The sequence below is a fragment of the Strix uralensis genome, chromosome 8, assembly GCF_047716275.1.
Source record: "Strix uralensis isolate ZFMK-TIS-50842 chromosome 8, bStrUra1, whole genome shotgun sequence".
NCBI classification, from domain to species: Eukaryota; Metazoa; Chordata; class Aves; order Strigiformes; family Strigidae; genus Strix; species Strix uralensis.
In genome coordinates this window covers 5,513,789-5,540,310 of record NC_133979.1, presented here as the reverse complement: position 1 = coordinate 5,540,310, position 26,522 = coordinate 5,513,789, and the positions used below count along the sequence as shown (strand labels likewise).

At 45.0% G+C, this 26,522-nt stretch overlaps 1 protein-coding gene across 4 annotated transcripts; it reads right to left on the bottom strand.

Moving 5' to 3' along the window:
- Positions 1-603: 603 nt before the first annotated feature.
- On the bottom strand, positions 604-23,649 carry FYB2 (FYN binding protein 2). Of its 4 annotated transcripts, none has more exons than XR_012629936.1 (21): positions 23,549-23,601; positions 22,374-22,509; positions 19,283-20,063; positions 18,104-18,298; positions 16,989-17,022; positions 14,245-14,333; positions 13,445-13,473; positions 12,177-12,208; positions 11,244-11,328; positions 10,744-10,897; positions 8,837-8,963; positions 8,694-8,737; positions 8,324-8,387; positions 6,373-6,456; positions 5,038-5,066; positions 4,202-4,262; positions 3,537-3,629; positions 1,837-1,908; positions 1,373-1,529; positions 1,190-1,223; positions 604-746 (listed from the first exon to the last, which is right to left on the bottom strand). XR_012629936.1 is itself a non-coding variant. In XM_074877162.1 (21 exons), the coding sequence occupies exons 1-21, from the start codon at positions 23,551-23,553 to the stop codon at positions 737-739; spliced, it is 2,328 nt and encodes a 775-aa protein (XP_074733263.1). In that variant the 5' UTR covers positions 23,554-23,601; the 3' UTR covers positions 604-736. The 4 variants fall into 4 exon arrangements, 3 of the variants coding, with proteins under 3 accessions (XP_074733263.1, XP_074733264.1, XP_074733265.1); XM_074877162.1 differs by having other exon boundaries at positions 1,837-1,921; XM_074877163.1 differs by having other exon boundaries at positions 1,837-1,921; positions 8,694-8,734.
- Positions 23,650-26,522: the final 2,873 nt, after the last annotated feature.

Here is a 26,522-nt window from a genome sequence, read left to right as displayed (position 1 = left end):
CTGGATACGCTGAGGAGAAGCCATTAGCAATTTATATTTCTCTTCCTACATTTAGGAGCATTTTTCTTAAAATAAGCAGAGAATAGCCTGAACACAGGGGCAACTGTTGGGTAACTGCCTGCTGCTGCGAGTCAGTGGGAGCCAGAAGTCAGCCTTTACATATCTGGGATGCCTAAGTTAGCTTACAAAAATAAAGTAAATTTTGACTGAATGCTTTATTTACTCTTTTTAAATATTTTTTGGAAAGAAATGAGTCAACTTTTCCACTATTTTATGTATTTAACCCAGCAAGAGTGGCAGTACATACTTCTTGTCTCAATACTCTTGTCAAGCCTAAAACGAGTTCAAATTTATATGGTTTGCTTTTTAAAGAGCAAATCTTTTGGGGAGTCTTGCAATTCCAGCACCTAAACCAGACAGTAACGAGATGGAGAAACTAAACTGCACAATTTTTTTCATGCAAACACAGAATTTCAGAGCTGACCAACAAGGTACTCCAAAAAGTGAGAAATACTGAAAATAACTAATGTTGAGATAATCAGTGAAGACATGCTCTAAATAGCAGACAAAGAAAAGGAGAATTCTCTTACCCATTAAACAGTGTAACTGTAAATAAAACCACTTTATTTATATTGGCATCATCACTCCACAGCTGACCGACGTGAGCTTTCATGGATGCAGGAAGTACAAAAGAGACCTTCAGGGATGCTCCAGGGAAGAGCAGCTCTCGCAGCAGTTAGTACTGTCTGTCTCAAAAAAAGAAAGTTTCACAGCAATGGGCACCTGGGCAATAGGAGGTTCATTTGTATCAATTATGCATGAGCATGCAAGGAAATGATACTGCAGCAGGGAATTTAAGGGTGTGTTTTGGCAAGGCGATGCACATTGAGTGGCCCATGTTTGCAGCAGATGTGAATTAATATGGCATATCTGAAGGCAGTCAAGAATCTCCAATTTATATAAGTCATGACTGGACGGGGCTTTTTTTAGCTGCAGTTGGACTGGAAACTTGTATAACAGCAGAATAACAGACTAAAACTGGAAATACTTATTTAATATTTAATACTGGCTGTTTATATTAACCTTCCCCTGCCTTCAGAAGTTTTAAGTACATTTCTCCAGATCTCAGATATCTATACCCAGGAAGAAGAAGAAAATATGCATCATAATAAATAAAATATGAGTTTACCTGAAGTTCAGATGCTCCACTAGAACATACCCATCTGAGAGAAGGGGAGAAAAAGTAGTAAATTAGTAAAATCCTGAGCAAATAAAGTCGCAGTGGCTAAGCACAAAGAACATATTGTTGCTTGCCCCCTCAAAATGGGATTGAAACGTGACCACACATTCCAGAGGCTATCTGCAAACTTACATCTGCCCTCTGAATTGCGGCAAATCACTGCGCTGCCCTCTGTGACATCGATAACATCCAGCTGCTCTCCAGCTGTGACTGGGAGATCAACTGTCCTCTTACTGGGGACTGAGCACTCGGCAGTGGCTGTGTTGATGACATTGATCTCCTTATTGTACTTCAGAGAAGAAAGAAAACCACAAGTTATTCTACACTTGTGTGCAGTGTCTTTACGGGCAGTGGAGAGGGATGGAGAGAAGAGATTTCAGGATGGGTTGTGAGGCTTCGTTTGGGGCTGAAGAGGGGTAAAAAACCCCAGCAACATCCCCATTGAAGAGCCAAGATTAGGGGAGAAGGCAGCAGGTCAGTGGGACATCTCTCCCAGCGTATCTAAGGACCAACAGCTTTCTACCATGCATCTTTTAAGCATGACGCACAACTGCTTTCCTTCTCTGTCACAACTAGTTCTCTAAAAAGACACGTACCATAAATGTTTCTCTAAAAAATTTCTCTTCTTTTTCCATCTTCCTGCTTTTTTCTGCATTGCTCTTCTTGACCTTAAAGATATTTCTGTTTTGAGAGAGAGACACACACACTTCTGAGATCCATTTAAATAACCCCCGGCACATTGGGAAATGCTACCCAGAGCCTAACTCCAGCCTTGTCTGCAATGAACTCTTGAAAGAGCAAAGCACACCATTTACATTGTTGTTTTTCATAAAAGGATGAATATACAGCTTGAATCTGTTGGTGAGTGTAACTTGAGCTATTTTGTATCTCGGTTTGGATTAACTGTTTTCTCTGTAAGCAGCGTGGGAACAAACAAACTCTCTATCAAGTGTTTCAGATCAGTCATGTTTTTATAGAAGTCAACAATTCACTTTTCCCCCAGCAGTTTGTCTCCTTCTGCTTTTGTTTATACCCAAACATAAAGGGTCCCCAGATAACTCTCATCCTGAGTCATTTATGGAAGTGGGACTTGACACCACTCTCCAGATTTTTGTTGCTGTTTTAGCACATGGAGGAGAATGTCACCCAAGCAGACATTTATATGGCATTGTAAAGTGAAAAACAAGCTCTTATAACTGGCTTAAGAGGAGCAACGGCCATTCATGCTGGAGCATTCCCTGGGTATGCAGATGTTACTCTTTCTGGTTTGTACATGAAATTCCAGCTATGGCATTCATTTAAAAACCAAGACAGGAAAAAAACAACCAACCAACCAAAAAACACCCACTTGAAATAAATCATTCACCCTTGGCTAACTTTCATGCACTTAATTTTAAGAGGAGGGGAAACAGAAGAGCTGAAATTAGGGACTTCTAAGCTGTGAAGAGATTCCTCCTCAGCAGTCTCAGCCTGCAGGACCTGCAATCTCTAAGGAACAGATGAAATCACGTCGACCTCTTGATAGTCTGTAAAATTATACGTGTGACTTTGCACAAAACAACAAGTTGTGTTTGAGCAACCCCATGCAGGAACTCTGTGGTGAGAACCCCAAAAATAGATCCTTCATTTGCATTTGTTTGAAGTCCCAGGTATTGGGTCATGAAAAAGCTTATTGCAATGCACACATTTCTGATGTAAAAGGGAAATGGAAACTCCTACTTCCATGCAAAGTTTTGCAGCACCAGTAACAAAAATTTTTATTTTTGTTTTTATGCACAAATGGTACAGCAAGAGGCAATGCAATAAACCCGACTGGAAGATGAAGACCCAAGAAATCAATACTTTAAAGTACGGGCAAGGGGAAAATTACTACGCTGTGTACAGGTCTTCTAAACACAGTGCGCTTACCAAAATAGCAATAGCTTATCCATTGAGATCAAATATTTAATCAAGGCACAATTAAAGAAGGAATGGGACTGAGCACAGCAGAAAAGCAGCCAAATATATAGCAAGTTACAACTTTTACCTCAGCTAAAGGGGAAGACATGATACAACTTCAGGATGAGACCCTCAGGGTATCTCCTGCTTGCATACAGCTCAGATCCAAGGGTTTGTTTTGCCCTCAAGATATTTTCTGCAAAGTTTCCTGAAAGCTGGGTTCAAAGGGAAAGGACCCTGGAGGAGCAGCCAACACAAAATGTCTGCTCAAGCAGGGGCATCCCGCTCCTGCAAACGACTTAAGAGATGTGCGTACAAAGTTAGACAACACGAGAAGACACAGAATGAAAATCAAGACCTTTCCACATTGTTGCTGCTTTTCCTTTGGTCCTTTTCCTCTTTCACCATCAGAAATTTTGGCATCCAGGTTTTGTACTTGTCATCCTTCTCTCTGAGAGGAAGGGAAAGAGTCACACAGAAATTCAAGTTTTTTCCAACAGACCATGTCCCCTCCCCAAGCCCATGTACCTACAAAGTCGTGATTTTTCTCTCTGTCTCCCCCCATAACCATCACTGAAATGCAAACACTTGCTGTGATTTATACCAGCACATGCTGCTGCCACAATCATCTGGCAGCAAGACATCAAGACATGCTGTTCCTATTAAAAGTAATTTTTCTGACAAGTTGCTTGCCAGGACGGGGCTGATTATTGGGTCTGGGAGCTGGAGTGTTCCTTCCTTAGAAAAACTATCTAAATTTTCACGTGTTTCAGGGAGCAGCTCTCTCCTTTTCACATCTCTGGCCCTAACTAGGTAACATTGAAGAAACATTTTGTGGGATGTTACTTGCCAAATTAAACACACATGGAGGGGGCACCTGGACTGTCTCCAGAGGACTGAGTCCTGACCAGCTCATGACCCTCAGTGGCTTGCAGTACAGCAGCCTCCCCAGGGCACAGGCTTATGCCAAGAGGAACGTCTCCATGGCCCAGGGCCAGCCCCAGGAGAGGGCACCCTCCTCACCTTGGCTGTCTCTGTCCCACCTTGACATCATCATACACCATGTCCTCCTGGGAAACAGCCGCTGTCAGCCAAAATGCAGCAGAGAAAATTATTAGATGTCATTCTGAGCCTGGTACCCAAAGCAATGTATTGCAGAGGAAAATCGAGGCTGCTGCTAGTCACTCAACCCAAAGGGCCAAGGCAATGCAAAAGGAAGATCCTTGGGGCTCCAGAAACCAAGCAAAACTCCAGCACAGGGCAGGATGCTTGGGTTTGTTAGTTGTGTTTGTGGGCAGTTTTCTGGACAGGGTTGGCCATCCAGCTCCAGGGATGGAGCAGGAGCATCAGCAAAGCCCCAGCTTTGCACTGCAGCCAGCCCAGGGAGGGTTTCCGTCCCAAGGACATAGGTACGTTCACTCTAGCACCTTCCCAATGCTTGATTAGTGGAGATAGGTTCTGCATCCACCTGCATTTACACAAACCATGAACTTGTCCCTCCAGCACGCAGTGGCAAGTAGTTTTACAGAAAGCTGCTGGAGTGCCGTTGGCTGTTAAACACAACCACCAGCCTGGAAGCTGTGGCTGAGCATGAACTGTCTCACACATTGCCTTCCTAAATATATTCATATCTGCAGGAGGAATGCTCCTCTTCAAAGAAAAACCACCCAAAAATGAGCAAAAACCCACCCTCTAGTAAAGCAGAAATCCCTATCAAGTCTTCAAAATTAATGCTGCTATATTACATAATTTTCAGGAAGGCATGATGCGTGAAGTTGATTTTCCACTGTGCTATACATTTGCCTCTTCATACACACACACACAGATCCCCAAGAGTCAGATACATGTATCTTGCTTACCCAAATTTGGTACCGAAATGGAAAACAATCTGTGGATAGAAAGAGGCTTTCAGAAACAAGCTGGCACATCAGCATTGCCTAAAACACCATGAGCACCGACAAGACAGCAGTGCTTGCTGCTGAAGCAATGGAGGCAGGTCTAGGTGCATGGGCCCTGTGACACCAACAGCATTTGCCAGAATTACACCCTTGCTAAATAAGCATCTCCATCCTCTGGCAGTAACAACAGCCACGTGTTCATCAAGCAGGTTATGAAAGGTCTACATTGCATCCAAAGAACGGTCCAAATCAGCAAAAGCACCCTCCTCCTGCCCACCCCTACACCCCCCTTCACAATAGCTAGAGGGTTGATGGACAGTTGGTAACTGCTGTAAGTCCCTCCTTGTAGTCTGCCAATATCATGCATTGCCCAGGAATTTAAATGTGAGAATGATTGTAGATACCCAAGATGCTTCTGGGAGCTTTAAGGGTTCTTTGCAACAGGAGAATGGCATGAAACCTGGTGGCTCCTTCCCTATAATGATATTTAGCAATAATGCAGGAAGGAGCCACAGACATGGCAGAGCACCTAGTGAACAGGTGAAAACCTGTGACCAGGTTTTTAAGTAAAACAAACCTTCCTCATCTAAAAGAGGAAAGGGTTAATCTGGAATTTCCAAAGAAATAAGAAAAAGTAGCCCTTTCCTGGACTTCAGGCATGCACAGGGTGAGGCACATGCTGGCAGAGGTGGAGGATGGGTTCTGCAGGCAGCTACTGTGCATTTGACAGAAAGGCAGTTTCCATGGAACCTTCACCAGGGTTTTAAATATTAGAGTACCCAAAAGGGCAGTATAGGAAGTTATACAATATTCTCTATCCTAACCTGTTAGACTACAGACTCAACAGTAGACTTCTTCAGCAGATGCTGTTGCCAGCTTGACTATAAATGGTACTTGGAATAAAAAAAGCTCAACCCTTAAGAGCCACATCAGCAAGACTTTGCCTAATCCTGACCCACAGGTCTGGGCAGCAGGTATCACATTTGTACGTTCCCTTGTGCACCTGCATCATGCTGAGGTATCAGAAACGCACAAAAGGCAGCAGAAAGCCTATGAAAATGTGGACACTGCTGTAGGACCAGCTCCTGTATATTCCTGATGCCAGAGACTTCGGAGAAGCTTCACAGATGGACCATTGGCCACATCTGCCGTAGCAGCTCCTAATGAAGGACTTTTGACATAACTTTCCCAATAAGGCTGTATTCCTTACTTCTAGACCTCCTGCTCTCAAATTATTGCAAATTTGAATGCTCAGGTTTGGAGGGGAAAGGTATTGGACAACTAACATCTTCTTACCTTAAGTTTTCCTTGAACCTGGTATTCTTCAGCTTCAACTTCTCTATCTTAAGCAAGTTTCCAAATCTCTTTTGTTTTCCTGTTCTGTCCAAAAGAGTAAGATTTTCAAGAGGCACTAGGCACTGAAGTATGCGAGAGTTACAATACTCATAGCCCCAGAGACGCTGAAGCAGGTAAAGGAAGGCCAGCAGACCTTAGACCTTAGTTCAGCTTTAAGACTTAACAGCATCATGTGGATGAATGATGGATTCAGTGAGATAGGCACCAACAAAGCAAAAGGTGCTTAATTATAAAGTCCAAGCTCAAGTCTTTGCTTAGCTTTAAACTCTGTGTTAATTGATGTTGTCCTCTTCTGACCCAACAACTACAGAACGATCCAGGTTTATTTGGAGTAAAAATTCCTGACAAAAGGAACAAAAATTCTCCAGAAGCATGCAGTGACCGTTAAAGGAGGACAATAGGAGCATCTGTCAGTGCCACCCTTCATCACACATTTCTTTCATGTATGGTCTTGAGAAGGGTGTTCCACTACCCACACTTCTCTCTGAAGCTACGCAGCAATTTTCTAATAAAGTATCTGTGAACAACCAAGATCCTCACATGGGGGACATTACCCATGTGCAATACTATTAAAAACACTTTAAGTGTTTCAGCACACCTAATCCTGCATGTGGGATCAATAGATTACATAAAGACTGGTGTGGGGATTAAAACCTCTGAACCCCATGAATTTGGTTCCGACCCTAGCTTTGTCATGAAATTCGCCTGCAAACCCAGCAAGATACACTGCTCCTCCGTGCATTAGAGTTTAATTTCTGCTACTGTTCAGCACCTGTGTGCAGAGGGTTGTAGAAGAGGCATCAGTAGGCTTCCTGGTGGGTGAGGGACATGTGTGGTCGGTCCAGGAGCCAGACGCAGACGTCAGCAGACTGCCCTCTGGCTGGAGAAGCTTGTGCACTTCCACCACACAACTCCCATGGACAATTTGCAGAGAAATGACACTTTTGCCTTTTAATAGCTGCCCAGTCACCTCCAGGGTTTCAGGTTTCCCATACCTCTTTCCCCCCTCTGACACACACAGGCTCTACATGCACACATAAGCTAGACTTGAATCCAGATGCAAGCCAGTACGAGTCTCACATCCGTAAGGGAAAAGCAGATGTACAGCAACACCTTATTATTCCTCCCACACTGCTCCTTAGAAAAGAGCCACCAGATGCACTTGCAGCCATTGTGAGCAGCATCCCCAGCCCATATGCCATTCCCAAAGGCTGTCTCTATTTCTTACAAAGGGATGCCAGAAGTCTTTCACTGCAGGAGGGTAGGGAACCACACAAAGCTAATAAGTAAAAACACAACTAACTTCACGTTTCACCTCTTAATCCATTTGGGAAGCTCAGGCAACGTAGAACCCTGAGGCTGCAAAACTCATGGCTTTTATAACACACCCTGTGGAAGCAAATATCTTGAGAAGCTATATAAAAAAGAGCCGGTTGCAAGTTAGTTACAGCATGTCAGCCTGGGCTCCTTGCAGCTTTCCAACCTTCTGTGATCTGAAATGTGAGCACTTTGTCTCTTTTTATGGGGACAGCGTCCCCATTTGTCTCTCGAGCATTACCTCTTTTGGCACACAAAAAAAGGTGCCATTTCTCAGCTACAGCTGAGCAATGCTTTTGATCAAGGGAAGGCTGGCGAGACTGTCCTGTGTGTTTTATGCAAGGAGAGGTCTGTAAGGGGAGTACTTCCAATGGATGGAGAGTGCTACAAGCTCTAATAGAAAGGCCTCACTGTTTAGGGATTTAATTTTCTTAACTATTTTTTCTCCCTAAATATCAGCCAAAGGGGAAAGAGAGAGGAAAAGGAGGAAGAAACCCACCCATGCAACAACTTTTCTGCAGTTGCATTAGGAAAAAAAAGGCTAAAAAATACAGGCTAAGAAATTGCAACTTACTCCATTTTTGCTGGATTATCACCCCCAATCTCAACATCTTCGTATGTTTCTTCGTAGCTGTTTCCTGAAAATTAAAACCAAGGCATGCCATTATCACAAATCATGTTCAGTAGCAATGAGGTGAGGTTTTCTGGACAAATTGCACCCAGGTCATTATATTTTACTCTTACAGAGGTTTTAGAGGTCACGCGAATTCCATACTAGACACGTGTATTTCTCCCCACTGGTTTTAATGGGAATTTAAAGACACCAGTCCAGAAGGAGACACTATAGATGTTGAAAGTTAAATGCAACTATTCACATCATTTCCCAGGGACAAGCCCAAATTAAAAGCAGCTCTTGTTTGAGCTTCCCCATGTGCTGCACTTACGGCTGGCTGAAGCAAATGGACTTGAGGAATCTGATGCGTGGCTGCTAGAAGACAGAAGTATTACATGGGGACGTGTTGCAGTATAGTTTTTAAAAGACGTTTCATAGACACAGCCATTGCGAAGAGCCCAGGTCCATACTCACAGTCTATCCTGCATTTCCTCAACATCATCATATATATCCTCTGGTGCCTGCAGAGACTGCCAAGTGTTTTGTTTCAAGGCTGTTCTTTCTACCCCTGGCTTTGGACCACCAACGTACACATAGTGTGCTGGAAATGAGAAAGAATGTTGCTTATAGAAGCTTTTCTGAGTAACTTCTCCCAGGGCAAGGACAACTGTTGAGGGTAATAGTTAATGCCACAACAAATAAGAGCCTACAGACATACTTCCCATTCTAGGGGTCCAGGAAAGTCTCTGCTCTGAGCCACTTTGAGACAGAAAAGGGAAGAATTTGAAAATATTTTAAGTTTTAAAACATTTAACTTTAAAATATTTTAAAGTTTTAATATATGAATATATATTTACATGTTTTATATACATATTTTATAAAGTTTCAATATATTAATATATTAAAGTTTCAAAATATTTTAGGTTTTAAAAAAATTAAAACACCCATCAAGATTCTTAGTTGTGGCAACTTTGACCCAAATGCTCCTCACCAGAAACCACCCCAAGAGACTCTTTATGGATGTTTGCAAAAGTGATTGAAGAGAGGGCTTAGCATCGTTGGTGAAGATGATAAGATCCAAATAACGGGCCAGTCCATTGGGAATATACCTCTAAATCAACATCTTGGAAAGGAGACAAGAAGGGAGAGTATCCCATAGATGTATTCCACCAAGGGCTGGAACAGAGCATGAGAGCTGCATCTCATGAGGTTAAAAGATTATTACTGGAGGACTCTGTTAAGTGGCAATATTAAATCCTTAAACCCAATTTAAGAGAGTTGGAGTAACATAGAAATGCAGCCACACAAATAAAAGCAGATAGTGTTTCTAAATGAACACAGGTGCATGTAGTAGGTCTCACCAGAAACATGCACCCCCACAATATGGTCTAGTTAATGGCCTGCAAAACATTCAACCCCCCCCAAAGAAGAAAAGGATGGGGGGGTGGGGTGGGAACCAAACAATTCTCCGAATCGGCCTCTCTGATGAAGAAATAGCAGGAGGCTCACCATGAGCACTTTTAAAAAAAAAATCCCAACAGAAATTACCTCCAGCTGTTCAAAGGTCAAGAAAACCTTTAATGAAGTGATTGAAAATTTTAAAAAAAACCAAAACAAAACAAAAAAACAAACAACCCAAAGGACCACACCAATAACAACAACCACAGCCACAGTCAATTTACACTTGCTCCTTCACACTCCTGGTCTGCTCACAGAGCCAAACCTTTCTCTCTTTCATCTTCGCAACGCTGCTGTATCACACCAACGGCTTGCAAAGGCAGGAGTAAGCCTTTGCAGAATAGAGCCCATGCACACATACCTGAAGTTGAAAAATAGTGTTTACAGAGGAGACATGACTGGGTTTAATTGTGCAGCTAAGGTGCATATCACCAGCTCCGGATGCTATCTCAGAGCATTGTGACAGAAGGAGCCCAAAGTCTGAAAAAGGCTCACTGGGACTACTAAGATGGAGCAAGGAGCCATTATCCATCTTAATAAGGGACAGGGGGAGACTTCAGTTCTCATCCTGCTCACGTGTGTTTCTACCACAGCCTTAGCCAAACCCTTTTCTGAGACTCAATAAATTATGAGAAGCAGAGGAGATGGATTTCAGCTCTCGGATAAGGGCAATCTGCTAGAAAAACAAACACCTCAGTTTGAGTTACGCAGATGGTTAACCAACTTAGGAAGCTATTTGCAAAGCCAAAATAAATTATTCAGACCAGAATACAAATGCGCATGCAACCTTTTGCCCTGGTTTAACTAAATTGGTTCAAGAGTTGCATCCAAATTTAACATTATTTCCCATATGGAAGAGACATTTGGGCAACAGATGGGACTGAGGATTGAGGAAACACTCAACAGCACAATGAGATACTCACAGAGCTCTGCTCTGTCTTTTGCCAGCCCCTGTGGGGTAGGATGCTTTGCAGCCGGGGTACTAGTCACATCCTGCTTCACTTGTGGCACCTTCATCCCACCTCTGCCATCTTCCTTGGTTTGGCTAGTGGGAGATACGTATTCATTTCCACCTGTCTGAGATGAGACATTTGGTTTGGTCAATACAGACGTTAGAAACAGCTTTCTAATATGTTAATATAACTTACATATACACATCTATAAGACTATTAGTTACCTTTCTGCGGACTTAAAACAGTTTCACACCCTTTCCATCAGGGGTTTCTGGTACACATAGGTGCTGCTTGGCAGCACTACCTGCCTTTTAGGCAGTAGCAGTTGAGCAATGAGCAGAAAAAAGAGAAGGCAGAAAAAAACAGGTGATTAAGTACTCCAATTTCAGCTGTTTCCCAAAGAGAGGGCAGATAGAAGGAGAAGAAACATCCTACAGTAATTATGAAAAGTAATCTTAAGGATACAATACCTTGAAAATTGTCTCTGCTTCCTGTTTATCTCTTTCAAGACTTGTTTTTTCCTCATTTTCATCCTCTATTACAGCTCTTCCAGGACTGAAAATTTCAGAAATGAGAGAGGTCTCAGAACAGAAACATTTCAGCAAAATCACAGACAAACAGATTGCTTTATGACTGTGCCCAAATAAGCAGCTCATTTTCCCTTTTAATGAGGATAGATGCCAAAAAGACCAGCAGTACGAAAAGTAAAGGGCAAATCCAAATCTAAAGCCACTGGTTATGTGGGGTGAGAGCAATTACTCTTGGAAGAGAGACAAGCTAAGATGATTGTTTCCTAGTAGCAGGAATGGGCAAGCTAGATCCATCTGCCAGTGGTGGTACCTGTCTCACAAGACTTGCCTCTCACCATACTATATTGCAACTTAGGAAAGAAGATACAGAAACAGGAGGCAGAACATGATAACTTTTTTCCAGCACCACATCATTTCCCACGAAGTGACACCCTTTTATCATATGACTCTTCAATCCCCATTGAAAAAACAGTCTTCAGCCAGTGACAGTAATTAAACACTGCGAGGAGTTTGAAACGTGACATTTATAGGCTGAAATTCAGTGTGGACCTTGCCTTACCACACAGCTTTGGACCTGCAACCACGTGTCCCAGTTTGAGAGCCTCATACCTCGCTCTCCTTATACTGAAAGAGTTCAGGTTTCAGTAGCAAAAGACAATGCATGTTTTTGTGTGCCCGAGGAGAGAAGAAATTCTCCCCTCCAGATATGCTTTAGAATGAGAACCATCTTAGAAACCATGAGTGCTGACACAGAAATGCATCATAGCCTACATTGTCCTGGTCATGGAATATATGAAATTTCTTTCTAACCCTAACCTGGGTTAGTTACGGGGTTAGAAGAAGCTTGAGAGAAAGGAAAGGAAAGGAAATTACCTGGATTTGGCAAAGAGAAAAGTCTTCTGTTTCTAGAATAAAGAAGAGGAAAGCCTTCAGCCACTGTGCTTTTTTCAGCAGTCAAGCTTTTATATAAGGCCTCAACTGTCATCTAGTATTTAAAGAAATATTTCTTCAGAAAGCCCAGAAGCATTTTATGTTTGGAATAGTCATCAGGCAAAGATATTTCCTCTACTTTGCAGGACAGGGGATACACATATTGACAAACTATATAGGGATAATGTAACAGTGCAAGGGATCAGGCCAATGAAGCTACTGGTCAAAAGGAAGGCAATTGCAGGTTTGGAGAGCTTACAGAAGAGGAGGAAGTTTTTTTAATTAAATAAAGATTTTTCCAACCTACCATAAAATAAGTCTAAAGCCAAACCAGAGAACCTCTCTGCAAATCATGCACAGATAAGTGCATTTGGAAACCTGTGCTATTTCCTGGACAATTTGATTGCTTTGCAAGTCAGGACTTGAAAGTGGAGTTTGACGTTTTCCAAAGAGTAGTTTCCCCTCTTTTAGCAGAGCCAGAACTGATACTCAGTACAGGGTCATCTCCTGGGACGAGGTGACGTGTTCTCTCAGCCCAAGTACCCACTGTGAGCTCAGCCATGCAGCCAAGCAGGTCTTCTCTAGGGACAGCTGTAGCAATTCCTGCCCCTTGCAACGCACTATCCTGCCTTCACTGCAGGTTGTCTCCATTGCCAAGGTGAACAGCCACCCCCTTTGCAGCCAGGGTAAAATGAAGAGAGTTGGTTGTAGTTTACAACAGAGGTATCCCTGCAGCAGGGGATGAAAACCCGTGCAGTCATGCCCACAATATTTGCCCTTGCTTATGAGCCAAAACTTGAAGCATGCTGCCACAACAAGGAACCTGGCTCAATTTTGTTTTCATGTCTTCACAGAGGGATTACCAGCACCAGCTTGCCTTTGGCAGGAACTTCCAGAACAATTCTGTGGATTTTTCCTCCAAGATTTCATGATCTTGATATCTGTGCTTGACACTTACTTGGTCTACCACCAATGTCCAGATGGTGTTACTACTTCCTTACATGTTTGCAGTGGAAGAGAACTGACGCTCTCCCCTAGTGTGTTTGGAAACCTCATTAGTCTTCATGTCCCCTCTGCAATTCCTTATTTATTTTTTGAGAAATACTTGGCAGATAAGAAATACAGATATTAAAAATTTCTAAGATAGGAAAGCATGGTATGAATAGTACAGTCAAGCCTGAAAGACCAAAACTGGCTGTGTTGAGACTTACCTTGTGTTCTTGAGGCTCTGCCTTAGGTACTAGAAAAGATATTTGTGAATATGTATTACTTCTTAGTCCATGTTAAAGTCATTGCACTTTAAGTTTCAAACCCAGCTTCAGCCCACGTGCTCAGCATCCAGGCACACATTCACCATGGTACATTCACAATGTCCTAATGGCAAAGGTCTTTCAATTTGCTATTTAACATTGGCTTACATTCAGACGACTGAAGCATTGAGCTTAACTGGCCACAGTTTTCACAACCTTAGGGACATACCCAAGAGGACTGTGGCAGGTCTCCCCAAGGAAGTTGCTTGGCTTCTGTTCCAATGGGAAAGAAAACCAATGCACAAGGCAGAAACTAACCTCCCCAATAAGATGCAACTTTGAAAAATGTAAAAGCAGGGCAGTGGCAACTCTGATTGATAGAGAAAATTAGACTGGGAAGAAGTAGTGATGGAGATAAAAAAGCTCTGTATCCTGTACCCATTCATTCCCAAGAAGATGCTGAGGTTTGTCTCACTACCTTCTTTTCTTTCTCTTCTACATGGGTAGTGTCTCATGAATTTTCCCCACTGCAGTTTTATTGTAAGCACCATTTCACCACCAAAATGTGAACTTCTTTTTTGTTTGTGCCCCAAAGTCCTCATACACTGCCAGTGCACAGAGAAACAGCACAGTCATCATTGGTCACCCAGACCAATGCGCAGCTGCTTTTCTCAACTTGAAGAAACTATTTTATTTCATTTTTAAAAAGCTCTATCCCACATAACGTATAATTCACCTAGCAGTCTTGCCTTGCAAAGTACCTTCAATGACACACAAGGTTGTGGTGTCCCCAGACTGATTCAGGTACATCGGGGTTTCTTTGTAATTATGCTGCTCTTCAAGTTGAACACTGAAAAAATGAAAGAAAAGAGAGAAGAGATTTTTTTTCTGGCCCTTTTAGAAGTCTGGAAAAAAAATATTCATCTTAAGGACAAGGAATTCAAGTGCTTTGATACTGAGCCTACAAGAAAGCAAAGTGAAATCAGGAATTCCTCGGAGGAAGAGGAGACCTGTGCCAGACACAGGGCTCAGCTGAGCTTTCCCCCCAACTCCACACTCCCACTGCTTCCTTTGGGAGGACAGGCTGTGTTTACAGGGCTCAAAGCACATCAGGGGACTTCATACTGGGGTTATGGTTTTCTGCCTATAGCAATCCCTCAGGTAGAAACAGCACAAAAAATCCAAGGAAATCGAAGTGCACATTTCAAATCTACAACAGCTACTCTAAAATTAATAACAACCCAGTTGCACCATTTGGCATGCTGTTTCTCACTTAAGGAAACAAGAAAGGAAAAGCAGAGATATCAGAGGGTACATTTAAAGGTCCTGCTCCTGTGTTTATCAAGCCACATGCTCCATGCCAACACAGCGAGTGGCATGTGTCAGCCACCGGAGGAGGCAAGGCATCTCAGCCCAAGCACCACACAGCCTCAAGCATTGGACTTCCCAGCCCTGTCCCCATCTCCTCATTCTCATTTTTTCTTTCCTTCTTCAGAAATTCATATTAGTGTCATTCGGGAATAGGTGCAGAGAGAAATCCAAGCCTTCCCAGATTATCCAGGCAAAGCCCCGAGGCTTCTCCTCTGCCCGTGGCAGATGGGATGGGGTAGGGTGGTGAAAGAGCATCAGGAAGAGTTACAGTGACAACGTCCATCTTTTAACAGTAACTCTATAACAAACCTCAGGGAGGGTTTGATTTTCCTTCAATCACCCTACTGTCACAACTCAGCGTCAACAGAGTAAGGACTGAGTAGTTGTTGCAAACTGGAACAAGAAACTCAAGGTGCATTTCAACAGTAGTGAAATCAGAGTAAGAAACGACACCTAAAGTCAAGCAGAAGCTTGTGCTAATGCCAAAGGCTGCCCTAGCCCCCTTCTCTTCCCTGCAGCCCTCCCAGCACCAGGGGCAATGCCTGTCAGCTTGCTGGTCCCATTGAAGGGGACACACACATAAATATTGCATTAATATCACAAGTAGGTATTTTGTCCCTAGTGCCATCACTTGAGGAAGAGGAGAGCAGGAAAAACCCTTACCCTTCTCTTCCCCAGCCCAGCCCCGGGATAAAACAGAATCCTGGGAACTTGGCTGGACACCAGACAGCCCTTTATATACAGCATATATGCTACACTAGACCTGAAATACAGCTGGGTTGATGGATCCCTGACTAGCATCAATGAAGGCGGAGTATTTATCCCCAAACAAGGAGTCAGAGCTCAAGATTAGTCAGCCAATGCAACTACGTCAGGGTTTCTAAGAGACCAGACTTCATTACAGGTGAGGCTTCAAGGAGGGGAATTTCTGCCCCCAAACCCCATGATTTTACTTTTATGCTGGAGTTAATTTAATTCATTTCCCCAGTTATCACATGGTTAATATTTAACAAGTGACCTATTGTAAAGACTGTATCACAAGTATTGGAGCAAGACAGCTAATCTTGCTGCAATACATTACTAGGAGAGCTTCCTTGTGGTGCATGACAGCTTTGGAGCTGGTTATTTTTTGACCAGTTCTCTTCTGACAAGTACAGGTTAAAAGTTAAACAAAACACCAGCCAACACTTGCAGGAACACCTCATAATGTGAAAAGCACAACTTGCTGTGCCGATAGCTGCAAGAGTTCATTGTTTGGGCACAGAAAGTATTTTAAGAATTTGCCTCTTTTTGCTTTGGTTCACCCATTCTGTTTCCCATTTTCACAGCTGTATATTCATGCAGCTAAAGCAAAACATGTATACAAATATTTTTCTCCACTTTCACTGTTCTTGTGGCACAGAACCAGGACCACAACGCAACCATTTATGACAAGTCAGAGACATACCAGAAAAAATCATGATCCCCTTGTATACAAAACTGATCGTGTCTGTAAGATTTTTGAGCTGTTTCAGACACTTGCTCATCAGCGCGTGTTCTCTTGTGAGCGAGTTTGGACCACCACTCAAAAGAAAAAAGTCTCACTTCAGCATCTGGAGCCAGCTGAAGTCCTGGGGATGGGGAGGGGGTGCAGTGGCTCCTGTACCCTGGCTGTGCTGGCTGCACAAACATGCAGGAGGACAAGCTCCTCCACTACTGGCAAAACCACCCCAGCACCTGCCAGTTATGCCAGGGCTTTGTTTCAGCAACAGTTCTTGAAAGCATCGCTTTTCTGAAAACGCCAGGCTTGAGTACACAGAAAACAGGAAGAGAAGAATGTGCAGGGGCGGGTGCAACCAAGCACCAGCAATCTTTTCCCTCCGATCAGCTCAAACAGAGCTAATGACACACGGCTAAGGTTCTCCATGCTGCTCAAAAAGCCCAGAGGAGAAAATAGGGATGAAACTTTCTGCTTTAGAAGAAGGTCATCCCAGCCAGCTTTGAGCTTCCCATGTAGGTTCGCACAATCCCTGGAGCAAGTTGCTGCCTCTGGAAGCGGGACATTCCCTCTAGACTTCATGGGGATGCTTCAGCATCATGGGATAAGGATGCTCCCATCACCTACGAGTCACACATTGACTCACTACACACTCACCTTTGGGGGATCAAGTAATCCTCTTCATCAGCAGCTGCACACAAACACACAGAGGATTAACATTTGAAGGCAAGATGCTCTCCTACAGAACACCAGCTGCAGCGACAGGGAGGTGTGATGGGGATGGCCCTTCCTGGAGGCAGCATGCCGCACACAAAGGCAGGCGTGAAATAAGATTGCAGGAGAAACTGGGGATGTGGCTATGTTAAAATGTCATTATTTCATGTTTCTAGGCAACAATCTCAGGTTTTCTAGAGATCAATAATTGAGCAATATTGGGAGGACATGGAGATGATGACATATAAATGTAACTAGTTTCTTCCACCAAATTAACATATTTAGAAAAGGCAAGTAGGTTAGAAGAGAGTTTCAGTGAAAACCTCTCTTTCCCTCTCATTCTTATCAAGCCCAGGGCAGATCAGTAAGCACTGGCACAGTAAAGCCAAAGAGAGTTTAGCAGCACCCTTCTTAGAAAAGCAGCTCCCTTTGAATTCAGCAAAAGTTGTGCCTAAAGATCTGGCTATAATTAAGCTTGTATCTATAAAGAAACACCATTTAGCAGCTTAATAAGCAGCCCAGAATATTCTATTATGAAACATCAATAGTGTTTTATTATGGGAAACTGAACTTTTCCATTTCTTGATGTTGGAACATTTAACGACGTTGCCCTCTGTTGTATTTAAAACAGAAGGGGGGGGATTAGCAGACCAGTTTCTACCAATTTTATTGTGCCTTCCCACAGTTGTGTGCTGCAGAGTCGAGGCATTTCCCATTGAAGCAGTGATAAAGATCAGCTCGCCTCATATGCAGCTGCCGCTGCTTTACAGCCAGCTGTAAACTGCTCACAACACACTGCAGTTGGGAGGAAAGCAGGTTTCTGCATGGGGGTCGATGTCCAATCTGGAAAACCAGATCCCTTTTCCAGATCAAGAGCAAAAATCAGTCTCACTGAAACTGTTGGGCTCTTTTTAATGTTCGAGGAAGATGTTAGAAACAAGTAATGACTTCTTGTTTCCATGTGCTTGGAAACGTGGGTTTATAGAGGTCAATAAACTGCAAATTATTATTAATTTTCTGCAGAACAGGTTTTGGGAGAAAAACGAGAAATCTCTTACTTGTTTCATTTCCTCTGTGGACTGAAGGCATGGTGCTTCGGAAAGCACTGAGATCAAACTTCGGGGGTCTTGCAGGCTTCCCAGGGGCAGGACCCAGGGATTCAGCTGAAGGGAGAGGTTTAATTCTTGGCCACTTGCTCCCGGAGCTGTGAGAGCCTTTTCCTGCTCTGGGCTGGTAGAAGGGAGGCTCCAATTCTGCTCCAGAGAAGCACAAGGACAGGCAGCAATTAGCTCTCATTTAAGCAAAAATCCATATAGGGTCATTAGTTGTTATATAGACATTTCTAACCAGCTCTGCTTCCTCCCAGTTTCAGCATCCCTGTTACACAGTGGGGCTCTTACCATGTCACCAGAATGGAAAAATAAATGGAAATGTCCATTTTTACAGACTTTTACAAAGTTAACCATGTTGGGGCCTCAGCTCTCGACAGCTCCCTTCCTCTGGATTATAAAATACTAGCCTAATTTTCTGTACCGATAACATTTTAATCTGTCAGGATTTAGTGGCATAGCTGTTTTCTATACACAGTCCGAGCGAGGTAGCTTTCCAGGGTAAACAAAGACTTAATCTTTCCAGTGCCCCGTCACTCAGCATGACGTTAGCAAGGGGAACTTCGCAGCATTCGAGTTTCCTAGCACCAGTTTCTGTAAGAAATATTGCAAGGAGAATATGCTCTCCAAGCTCAAATATGACCTTTCGCAAGCTGGAAGGGTGCAGAGGGGGGGGTTCAGGTTTAAGCCACTTTAATTTGAATTGAACTGTCTTTGCAGAAAAGCCAAGCCTTTATATGTCTGTGTGAAAACCAAATAGCAGGGTGTAGTCACATTCACTTTGTAACTGAGAAAGGCCGAAGCAGACCAAACCTAAAGATATATTCCCTGTCCTTACCCTCCATCCTACTCCCAAAATTTGAGCAATTTCTTAAAATGAGTTCTAAAAATTTGGGTGAACATGGGGACCCCTTCCTCTACCCAAGCTCAGCAGCAGTTTGAGGCCTGTTTTTTATCTCCAGGACCTACAGGGAAGGGAGGGAGCACTCCAATGGTCCAGTTTGGCCTCTTGTTTAAGGATCCCAACTCGTAACAGCTTTTTTCTCTCCAAATGCTGCACTTCAGAGCACCTATATGCTCATATGCATATATACATATGCTCATTGTTAAGCACATAGCTTACTATACCTTTCAGGTGCTGAGGTTTCTCTCCTGGTGCGTGATAACCCATCTGGCAGAACACAGTTGCTGCTGCCTTCTCAGCAGCAGCTTCATCAGAGCTCCTGTGTCCTCTGGGACCCTGGGGAAGAGCCAGCCTGCTGCCGCTCAGAGCATCCTTCTTCTGGGCAGGCAAGTCCAGCGTGGGCTCGCTTCCAGATGGTCGCATCCTGCTGCCACCTGACGCAGCAGGAGCACACGTCACCCTCTGCTCCAGGCAATGCTGAACGTATAAGTTTGCTGCCCGTTGGGTTGGGAGCATTACACTTGCTTTCTCGCCCTGGCATGAAGTGTTTTCCCAGATCTGTAGGGCATGGTGGAAAGAATTTGGGAGCGGAGGGCCTTCTGGAGGTGTTTGAGCTGATCCCTGCCGGTCAGTGCAATAGGATGGCAGAGGCTTCTCTGGCCCGCTCTTGGGAGAATTCAGCCCTTTCTCCAAGATGTTGACTTTGTGCTCTTTGTTGTGCCCCGACGGCTCCATGGAACCCAGCTTGGCTCGAGGCCATGCCAAGGGCTTGCCTTGGGTGAGTGCAGAGGGTTGGGAGGCAGGATGGGCAGGTTCATCCTTGGGTTTCAGTATTATCACTTCTCTCTTACTCGGGAGCAGAGGACTGGACACAGCATTTCCTCCAGAGACCAACTTGCGAGGGATTTCAATGGGAGGCTTCTTGCGTGGCTGCACCACCTTGTTGTCCAAGTTGGAGTCATTCTGAAATTTTGCTCGTAGGGCTCTGAAATCAGTCACACCTTCCTGGGAGGGGGAAGAGAGGAGAGCAAAAAATATCTGCTTTCAGAAGTGGCAACAGGCGATTTATACAATCATGATTGTTTCAGAGAAAGAGGCCACAGACTCCACCCTGGTCACCAAGGTTATGCAGAAGCTGGTGAAAATTTTAAAGCAGGAGAGGAGAACTAGCTCATTCAGAGGATCCTCTGAAGGCTCACAAATCACTGCTGATAAACACAACAGAGGTCAGACAGGGGGAAAACGCAGGAGTGGAGCATGGAAACAAAACCAAGCAGAACCAGCGGGACCAGTGGAGATGGCTCCTGTCCCCAGCATCACCCAGTGCTGAAGAATCTCCCTTGGGAGGACCTGGCAAACACTAAACTGAACATTAGAGCTTCCTGGCAGACGTGTTGCAATACTGCTTATGCACCTGCCAGGTAGGAAAGCTGCACTTTATTTTCAGTACACAAGCACCAGCCAGGGGAAAGGCTGGTGCTGCTTGGGAGATCCTCAGTCCACCCTCTGCCTGCTCCAGAAAACTCCACCATGGGAAGAAAAGCACCAGACGTCCTCCTTGGTGGGGTCCACATGACCCCTGGGACAAAATCTTCTTTCTCCACCATGTTAGTTCAGCTTAGTGTCCCCACAGCTCTTCAGATGCTTCTCTCCTTGCCATTATTCTGACCCCAGGAAGCGGAGGACATACAAACCAAACACACAGCACACAATGACAACTAGAGCATCTCCCGGTCCAGGTGGTGAATATTGGCTAAGATACTCAATTCCTCTCCCACAGTTACCAGACCCTGGGTTATATATGATTTTGAACAAAGAGAGCTAATCAGTGACAGAGCAGTTTAAAAGGGCACTTAAAGAACATTTTGTTTCAGGCCTTTGTCCCCAGGCATCTCATTGTCCAATGCTGGAGAAAGGGGACCACAATTTTTGCCTGCAATGTCATGGCTTAAATTCAGCCCTGAACTGAACTAGGGAGAAAATATGAAGAAAAATTTATGAGCTACTTAAGTCCTTGAACTGCTCTATAACTTTTTATATGCCATGATTACATTAGGTGCACTACTCTGGCAGCTTAGTTCAGTGCGGAGAACTGTAAGGCTTCACGAGAACCTGTCTAATGAGGAAATTGGAAAAAATTATCTAGGACAGAACTTCGTTATTCTGAAAAAAGCCCCAGCCTTAAGTGTTAAGGCAGAACAGATGAATAGCATACTGAGGTTTTATTGCATTTAATTGCACGATTTATTAAACACTGACAATTTCTCTTGAATAACCCCTTTCACTGACTTTATTACTTTCACAGGGTAGTGCATGATGTAAAGAACCAACCCTTGGGGGAGAGGTTTGAATTGCTCCAATTATATTTCATATTAGTGGTCAGCAGCGTGATGCCGTGTAAGCTGCCCAGCCAGCCTGATCTAGTGGCGAGCCGATGGGAATGGGTGTTTTCAGAAGCATACGGAGGATGAATCAGATTTTGGAAAAAAAATAATCCCACATGTACCAGATCCCTGCAGCAATGCCAGACAGGAAATAAAGCAGTGAGGTGCCCTAATGCAATTGCACTGAGTTTTTGCACGTGCTGCAGCAACAGTTGAAGAGTTTAATGCTGTTTACCTCTCCTTACTGATTTTCTTTACTGGAGCACATAGTTCCTCATCAGTGCCCTCAGAGACAAAGAAAATAGAAAAGAAAAAGCACCTGCACGTCTCAACGTGCCACAGGCAAGGTGGACTCCTGTGAAACGGGTTTCAGTCAGGCCTCTCCCTGGCACTGGCTGTGACAGAAATGGCTGTGACAGTCACTAGCTTGGCACTACCTTTAATTAAAGATGGATGGATACAAGCCTCTCCTTTTCACCCTCAAGTTATTTCCCTTGCCTTGAAATGGCAGCTTCAAATGATCTGCCTAATTAACCGCAAGATTATCTGTGCTTAACACACTCTCGGTGCCCTTCACTAGAATATAGTTTCCCCCAGTTTGCAGCCCACTGGGATATTCGCACCAATGCCACGAGCAGACCCACCACGGGAGGCACACGTACAGCCCCTAGCCAAGCACACCAAACTGCCCCGGAGGATGGGTTTAAATTGCACCCCACAGCCACCTCCCCTACACCCACACCCGCCCGGATGCTCTTGCCCTCCCCACAAAGCTCCTGCAACTGCCACTTCCTTGCACAGGGCTGAGATTAGCATGACCCTCTGAGGTGCAATGAGTTCTCCTGGTCTCTGCAGGGATGATTTTCCATCAGACCCAGGATTGTTTCAAACCACCTCCCATCCAAGCAGCTCTCCAGCTCAACCCACATACCTTAAGCAAGCTCAGGGAGATGATCAGCCTAAACACAGTGCTGAATGGGTCGCAGGCAGGCAGGACACCCGTGAAGTCCAGCCCCAGTGCCCCACCAGCCCTGGCAGAGGTCAGTGCAGTGGGGAGAGGTGCTCCCCTGTAAATTAGACCAGTTGACAAGTGGGGAGAATACAGTAATAAATTTAAAGGACTGCCAAAAACTCACAATATGTATTACAGCTACATCTGGCCAAATAATTCACTGTGAATAATAATACATTTGGCAAAAGCCCATGCAAGATGAGAGAGGGAGAGAATAAAAAGGAAACAAACTTCCACTGGCCGGAAAGCTATGAGCATTATGGAGTCAGGGGACAGCTAAACTTTCCGTATTTTCTCCCTATAAATAAAATGCTCTTCCAACATTAATATCATTCTAGGAAGCAGAATAAAGCTCAGCTTAAGCATATGATAAGGACACCTTTTAGAAAGAGCAGCAGCTGGAGGTTTGTGCTGATACCGAGGACTAACCAAAAGGAATCTAAATTCTCATTAGCTTTCTACAGTTGCTTTTCTAAAATGAATTGACACAGGAAGAAAAACCCCGTTCAAGATGTGACATGCAGGACAGCTGAGAGGAAGCACTGCATGTTTCCCCTCCCGAAATTTTTCTGCTTTCATCCATTCTTTATCTTGATTTCCAAGGGAGCTCCCGCAGGTAAATATTTATCATTGCTGCCCTTTCCCCGGCAGTGGGGTGGCTGGAGCCGAGCCCAGGCACCCTGGGCACACTGACGAGAGCATGCCGTGATACCATCTACTCATTAACCCACCAGCTTCTCCCAGAAAAAAAAATAAAATACAAAAATCCACCTCTACTTTTTGTTAAATTAAGAGGCAGCAACCGCAGCTGATCTTAGAGCAAGGGGGGAAGAAACCAGGCACTGGGAGTCCCTCAGCCCCTGCTTTGGGGCAGAAAAAGTGTCCCTTTGTGGTCCCCATGCAGAGCAGAAGCAGCAATGAGAGCGTGCACCTAACCCCGGGGTTAAACTGCTCCCGGGACTTCATGGTGAGAACAGCCCCAAGCTCGAAGCAGCAGCAGAAAATCAAGCAGCAAATATTTCACCAGGGGCAGAGGAGACAGAGCAGCCCTTTGCTGCCGTGAGGGCGGAAAGGAGAAGCACCCCAGCATTTACCCCATCCATCCCTTCGCAGCTCCGCGCCGGGTCCAGCCGTTCAGCCCGGCAGCATTTTCCCTGCCCCTGGCCACGGCTGGTGCCTGCTCTGTCACCGCCCCTGCCGCCACCGCCGCACCGGGCGAGGCGGAGCGAGCCCGAAAACACACCTGAGCCAAGGCCTGGGCCTGCCCCCGGGGCGGGGAGAGCCTCACCTGGGCCGGGCTGAGCCCCCGCTGGGCCGGGCTGAGCCTCACCTGGGCCGGGCTGAGCCTGCGGGAGCACAGCCCTGCCCAGCCACGCTTCCTCCGCCTGACCCACGGGTTCCCTGAAACACAAATGACAACACCGCGGCAGGCTTTGGATGGGTTCAGAAAGGGAAAAATTGAGTTTGGTTTGCTTTTTGAGGGAAAGAACGGGGCTTGCCCTCAGCATGGGTGCCCCTACAGCACCCATGTCCATATGGCGTCCATATACATGGCAGTTCTCAGGTCCCTGCTCACACCTGGGGCAAGCAAAGCTGGGGAGAGCAGAGGAGTCCCACCATGCCCAGCAATAATCCTTACCCACCTCTTCATCGGTCTCCCCATGGGTGACACCCAGCCTACCGCATCAGCCCAGCCTTCCCAAGCCAAAGCCAGAGACCTCAGAGTGGTTAAAATAGCCATTTCCCCAGAGGAACCAATGTTTTCTTCATCTCTGGATAGCAGAGCCCAGCAAAACCTCGCTGAAGCCCACACATATTCCTGGTGAAGCAGCTCCTTTTCATGGTGAGCTTCTCAGAGTCCTAAGGACAGACCAGTTAAATCAGGGCAAACAAGACTTTTCCCATCACTGGATATTTCTATCCTGGAGAACAGCCTGAATGGATCTGTCCAAACATTGAGCCCATGTTTTCACAGAGCACATCTCCCAGGAAAAACAATGCTGGTTATCTTCGCACGAAGTGAACCGAGAGCCCCAGGACTTTCTTTTTCTCTCCATAACTGATCAAATATTATTTCATCTTTGTGGGAGCGCTTGATGGTGTCCTTCAAGCAGAGACAGCTTGGCAGAGACGGAGCCTGGGTGCTGGGCAATATTCAGAGGCTGCTGTCATTAGCGACTGGGTGAGCAGGGAGCCATCATCAGCCTGGGCAATACTCACCCATCACAAACTGGTCCTAATCTCACATAACAGGACACAGCACCTCTCATATATACCATTCCCAAATAACTGCCTGGAAAAGAAACCCTGCAGCAATAGCAGGCCTTGAGGTTAGGGGAAAGGGGAGTGGTAAAGCATGTCTGTAATGTGTGGGACCTGATGGCAAACCTTGTGTGTAGGATTGTCTGAAGGTGTCCCAGATTTCTCTCCACCAGTCTGAGGGTAATGGTGTGATGTGTGACTTGTGGATGGATATTCCCCCCCTGCAGATGGGCATCAGGAAAAACCTTGCCCCAAGCATCCCTACCACTCTCGGGTGTGGGGCTGATGCTATCCCAGGCTAACCTGACCTTGCTTTCCAGAGCCAAGCTTGAGGAGAGCTGCAAAAAAAAAGAAAAAAAGTGAAAAAAAACCCTCAGTCATCAGAGACATGACTCGAAGCGTGAGTCTCATTCCTTGCTACATGAAAAGCCCTGTTGCTGTGTGGTGGTCTCAGAGAAGAAAGGGGGGTCCTGCTGAGCTGGGATTTGGCAGGGAAGCCCCCCAAGCTGGGGCTGGAGTCACGGCGTGATGAAAATGAATGCTGGCTTTGTGTACAGGTAGCTGGGGAGGATTTATGACCCGACCAGTGGTATGAACATGGGCCGTGAATTAAAGCACTGTTGGAGAATCAGGAGGTTGTGACTTCAGAGCCGTGGTCCTGAGGAAAAGGACAGGGCAGATTCCTCTATATGGGCTCTAAAAATAAAAAGAAAATGCTAAAAGTTTCTTTAAAACACGCATTTTGTGAGTGTTAGCCCTGGTGCGACCCCACTTGCCTCACCTCCCTTCAACAGCAGTCCCAGGGCCGCCATAAATTGCACTGAGCTGTAATAACTGCATGGGGAGCGTGGTGTAGCCATGGTGTGTAGATCAAACACCGCAGAAGTGGAAACTGCCTTTTTTCTGTGGCTCTGGACCCTTCTGGGGAATGCCTGATGATAAAGAGCTGGTGCTGCTCTATGTAAGTCACATTTTCATAGGCCACACAGCGCAATTTCCTTAGAGAAACTAGACAGATTTGTCAGGAGACAACAAAACAGGACTTCACACCCTCCCCAAAACGCTGGAGATAATCCCTTTGACAGCTCTTCCCCTCCTGCCCCACCTCTCCCTGCAGTGCTGGTGCCTCCCATTGGTCCTACCAAGCTGCAAATTGCCACGAACCCCGACGTCCCAGCGAAACACAATGAGCACCTTGTCCACTGCTGCTATTAAAGAGGCGGCAGTTTGGAGCAGGAGCTTGGGGTTTGGTCTGGGCTTCTGTATCAGAGGCACCGACCCAGAACAGGAGTTCCCAGGCACAGCCCCGACTCGAATAAAACCAAATACCACTACTGAGAGCAACGGCACCAAACGCATCCTAAGCATGCACAGCCTCCCCAGAACAAACCATTTCAGCTTGTTTAAAAATTTAAAATGTTATGATTTGGATTTTTTTTTTGCAGTGATGAAATTAGTATCTTTATAGATAGACACATCAGTCCAAGGGCTGCAAGCACAGCATTCAGCAGACTTATTTTCCCTACATTATTCTTTTCAGATACTTAGTGACTGGTGAGATTTGTCCTATGTTATAGATATATTATACAAATTTGGTATTTTTTTGGTTTTTTTTGGATTTCACAGAGGTGTTACTACAGACCAGAAACAACAGCAGATCTTGGAAATATGATTTATTCCTAAATCTGTTGGACTTTTAGAAAGGTGAGGCAGCATGACTGATGAAAACCAGGGAAATTTTTGGGCAATCCAGTCTTCTCTGGAAGACAACTAGATGCCCATGACATAATTAGTGATAACGTTAGC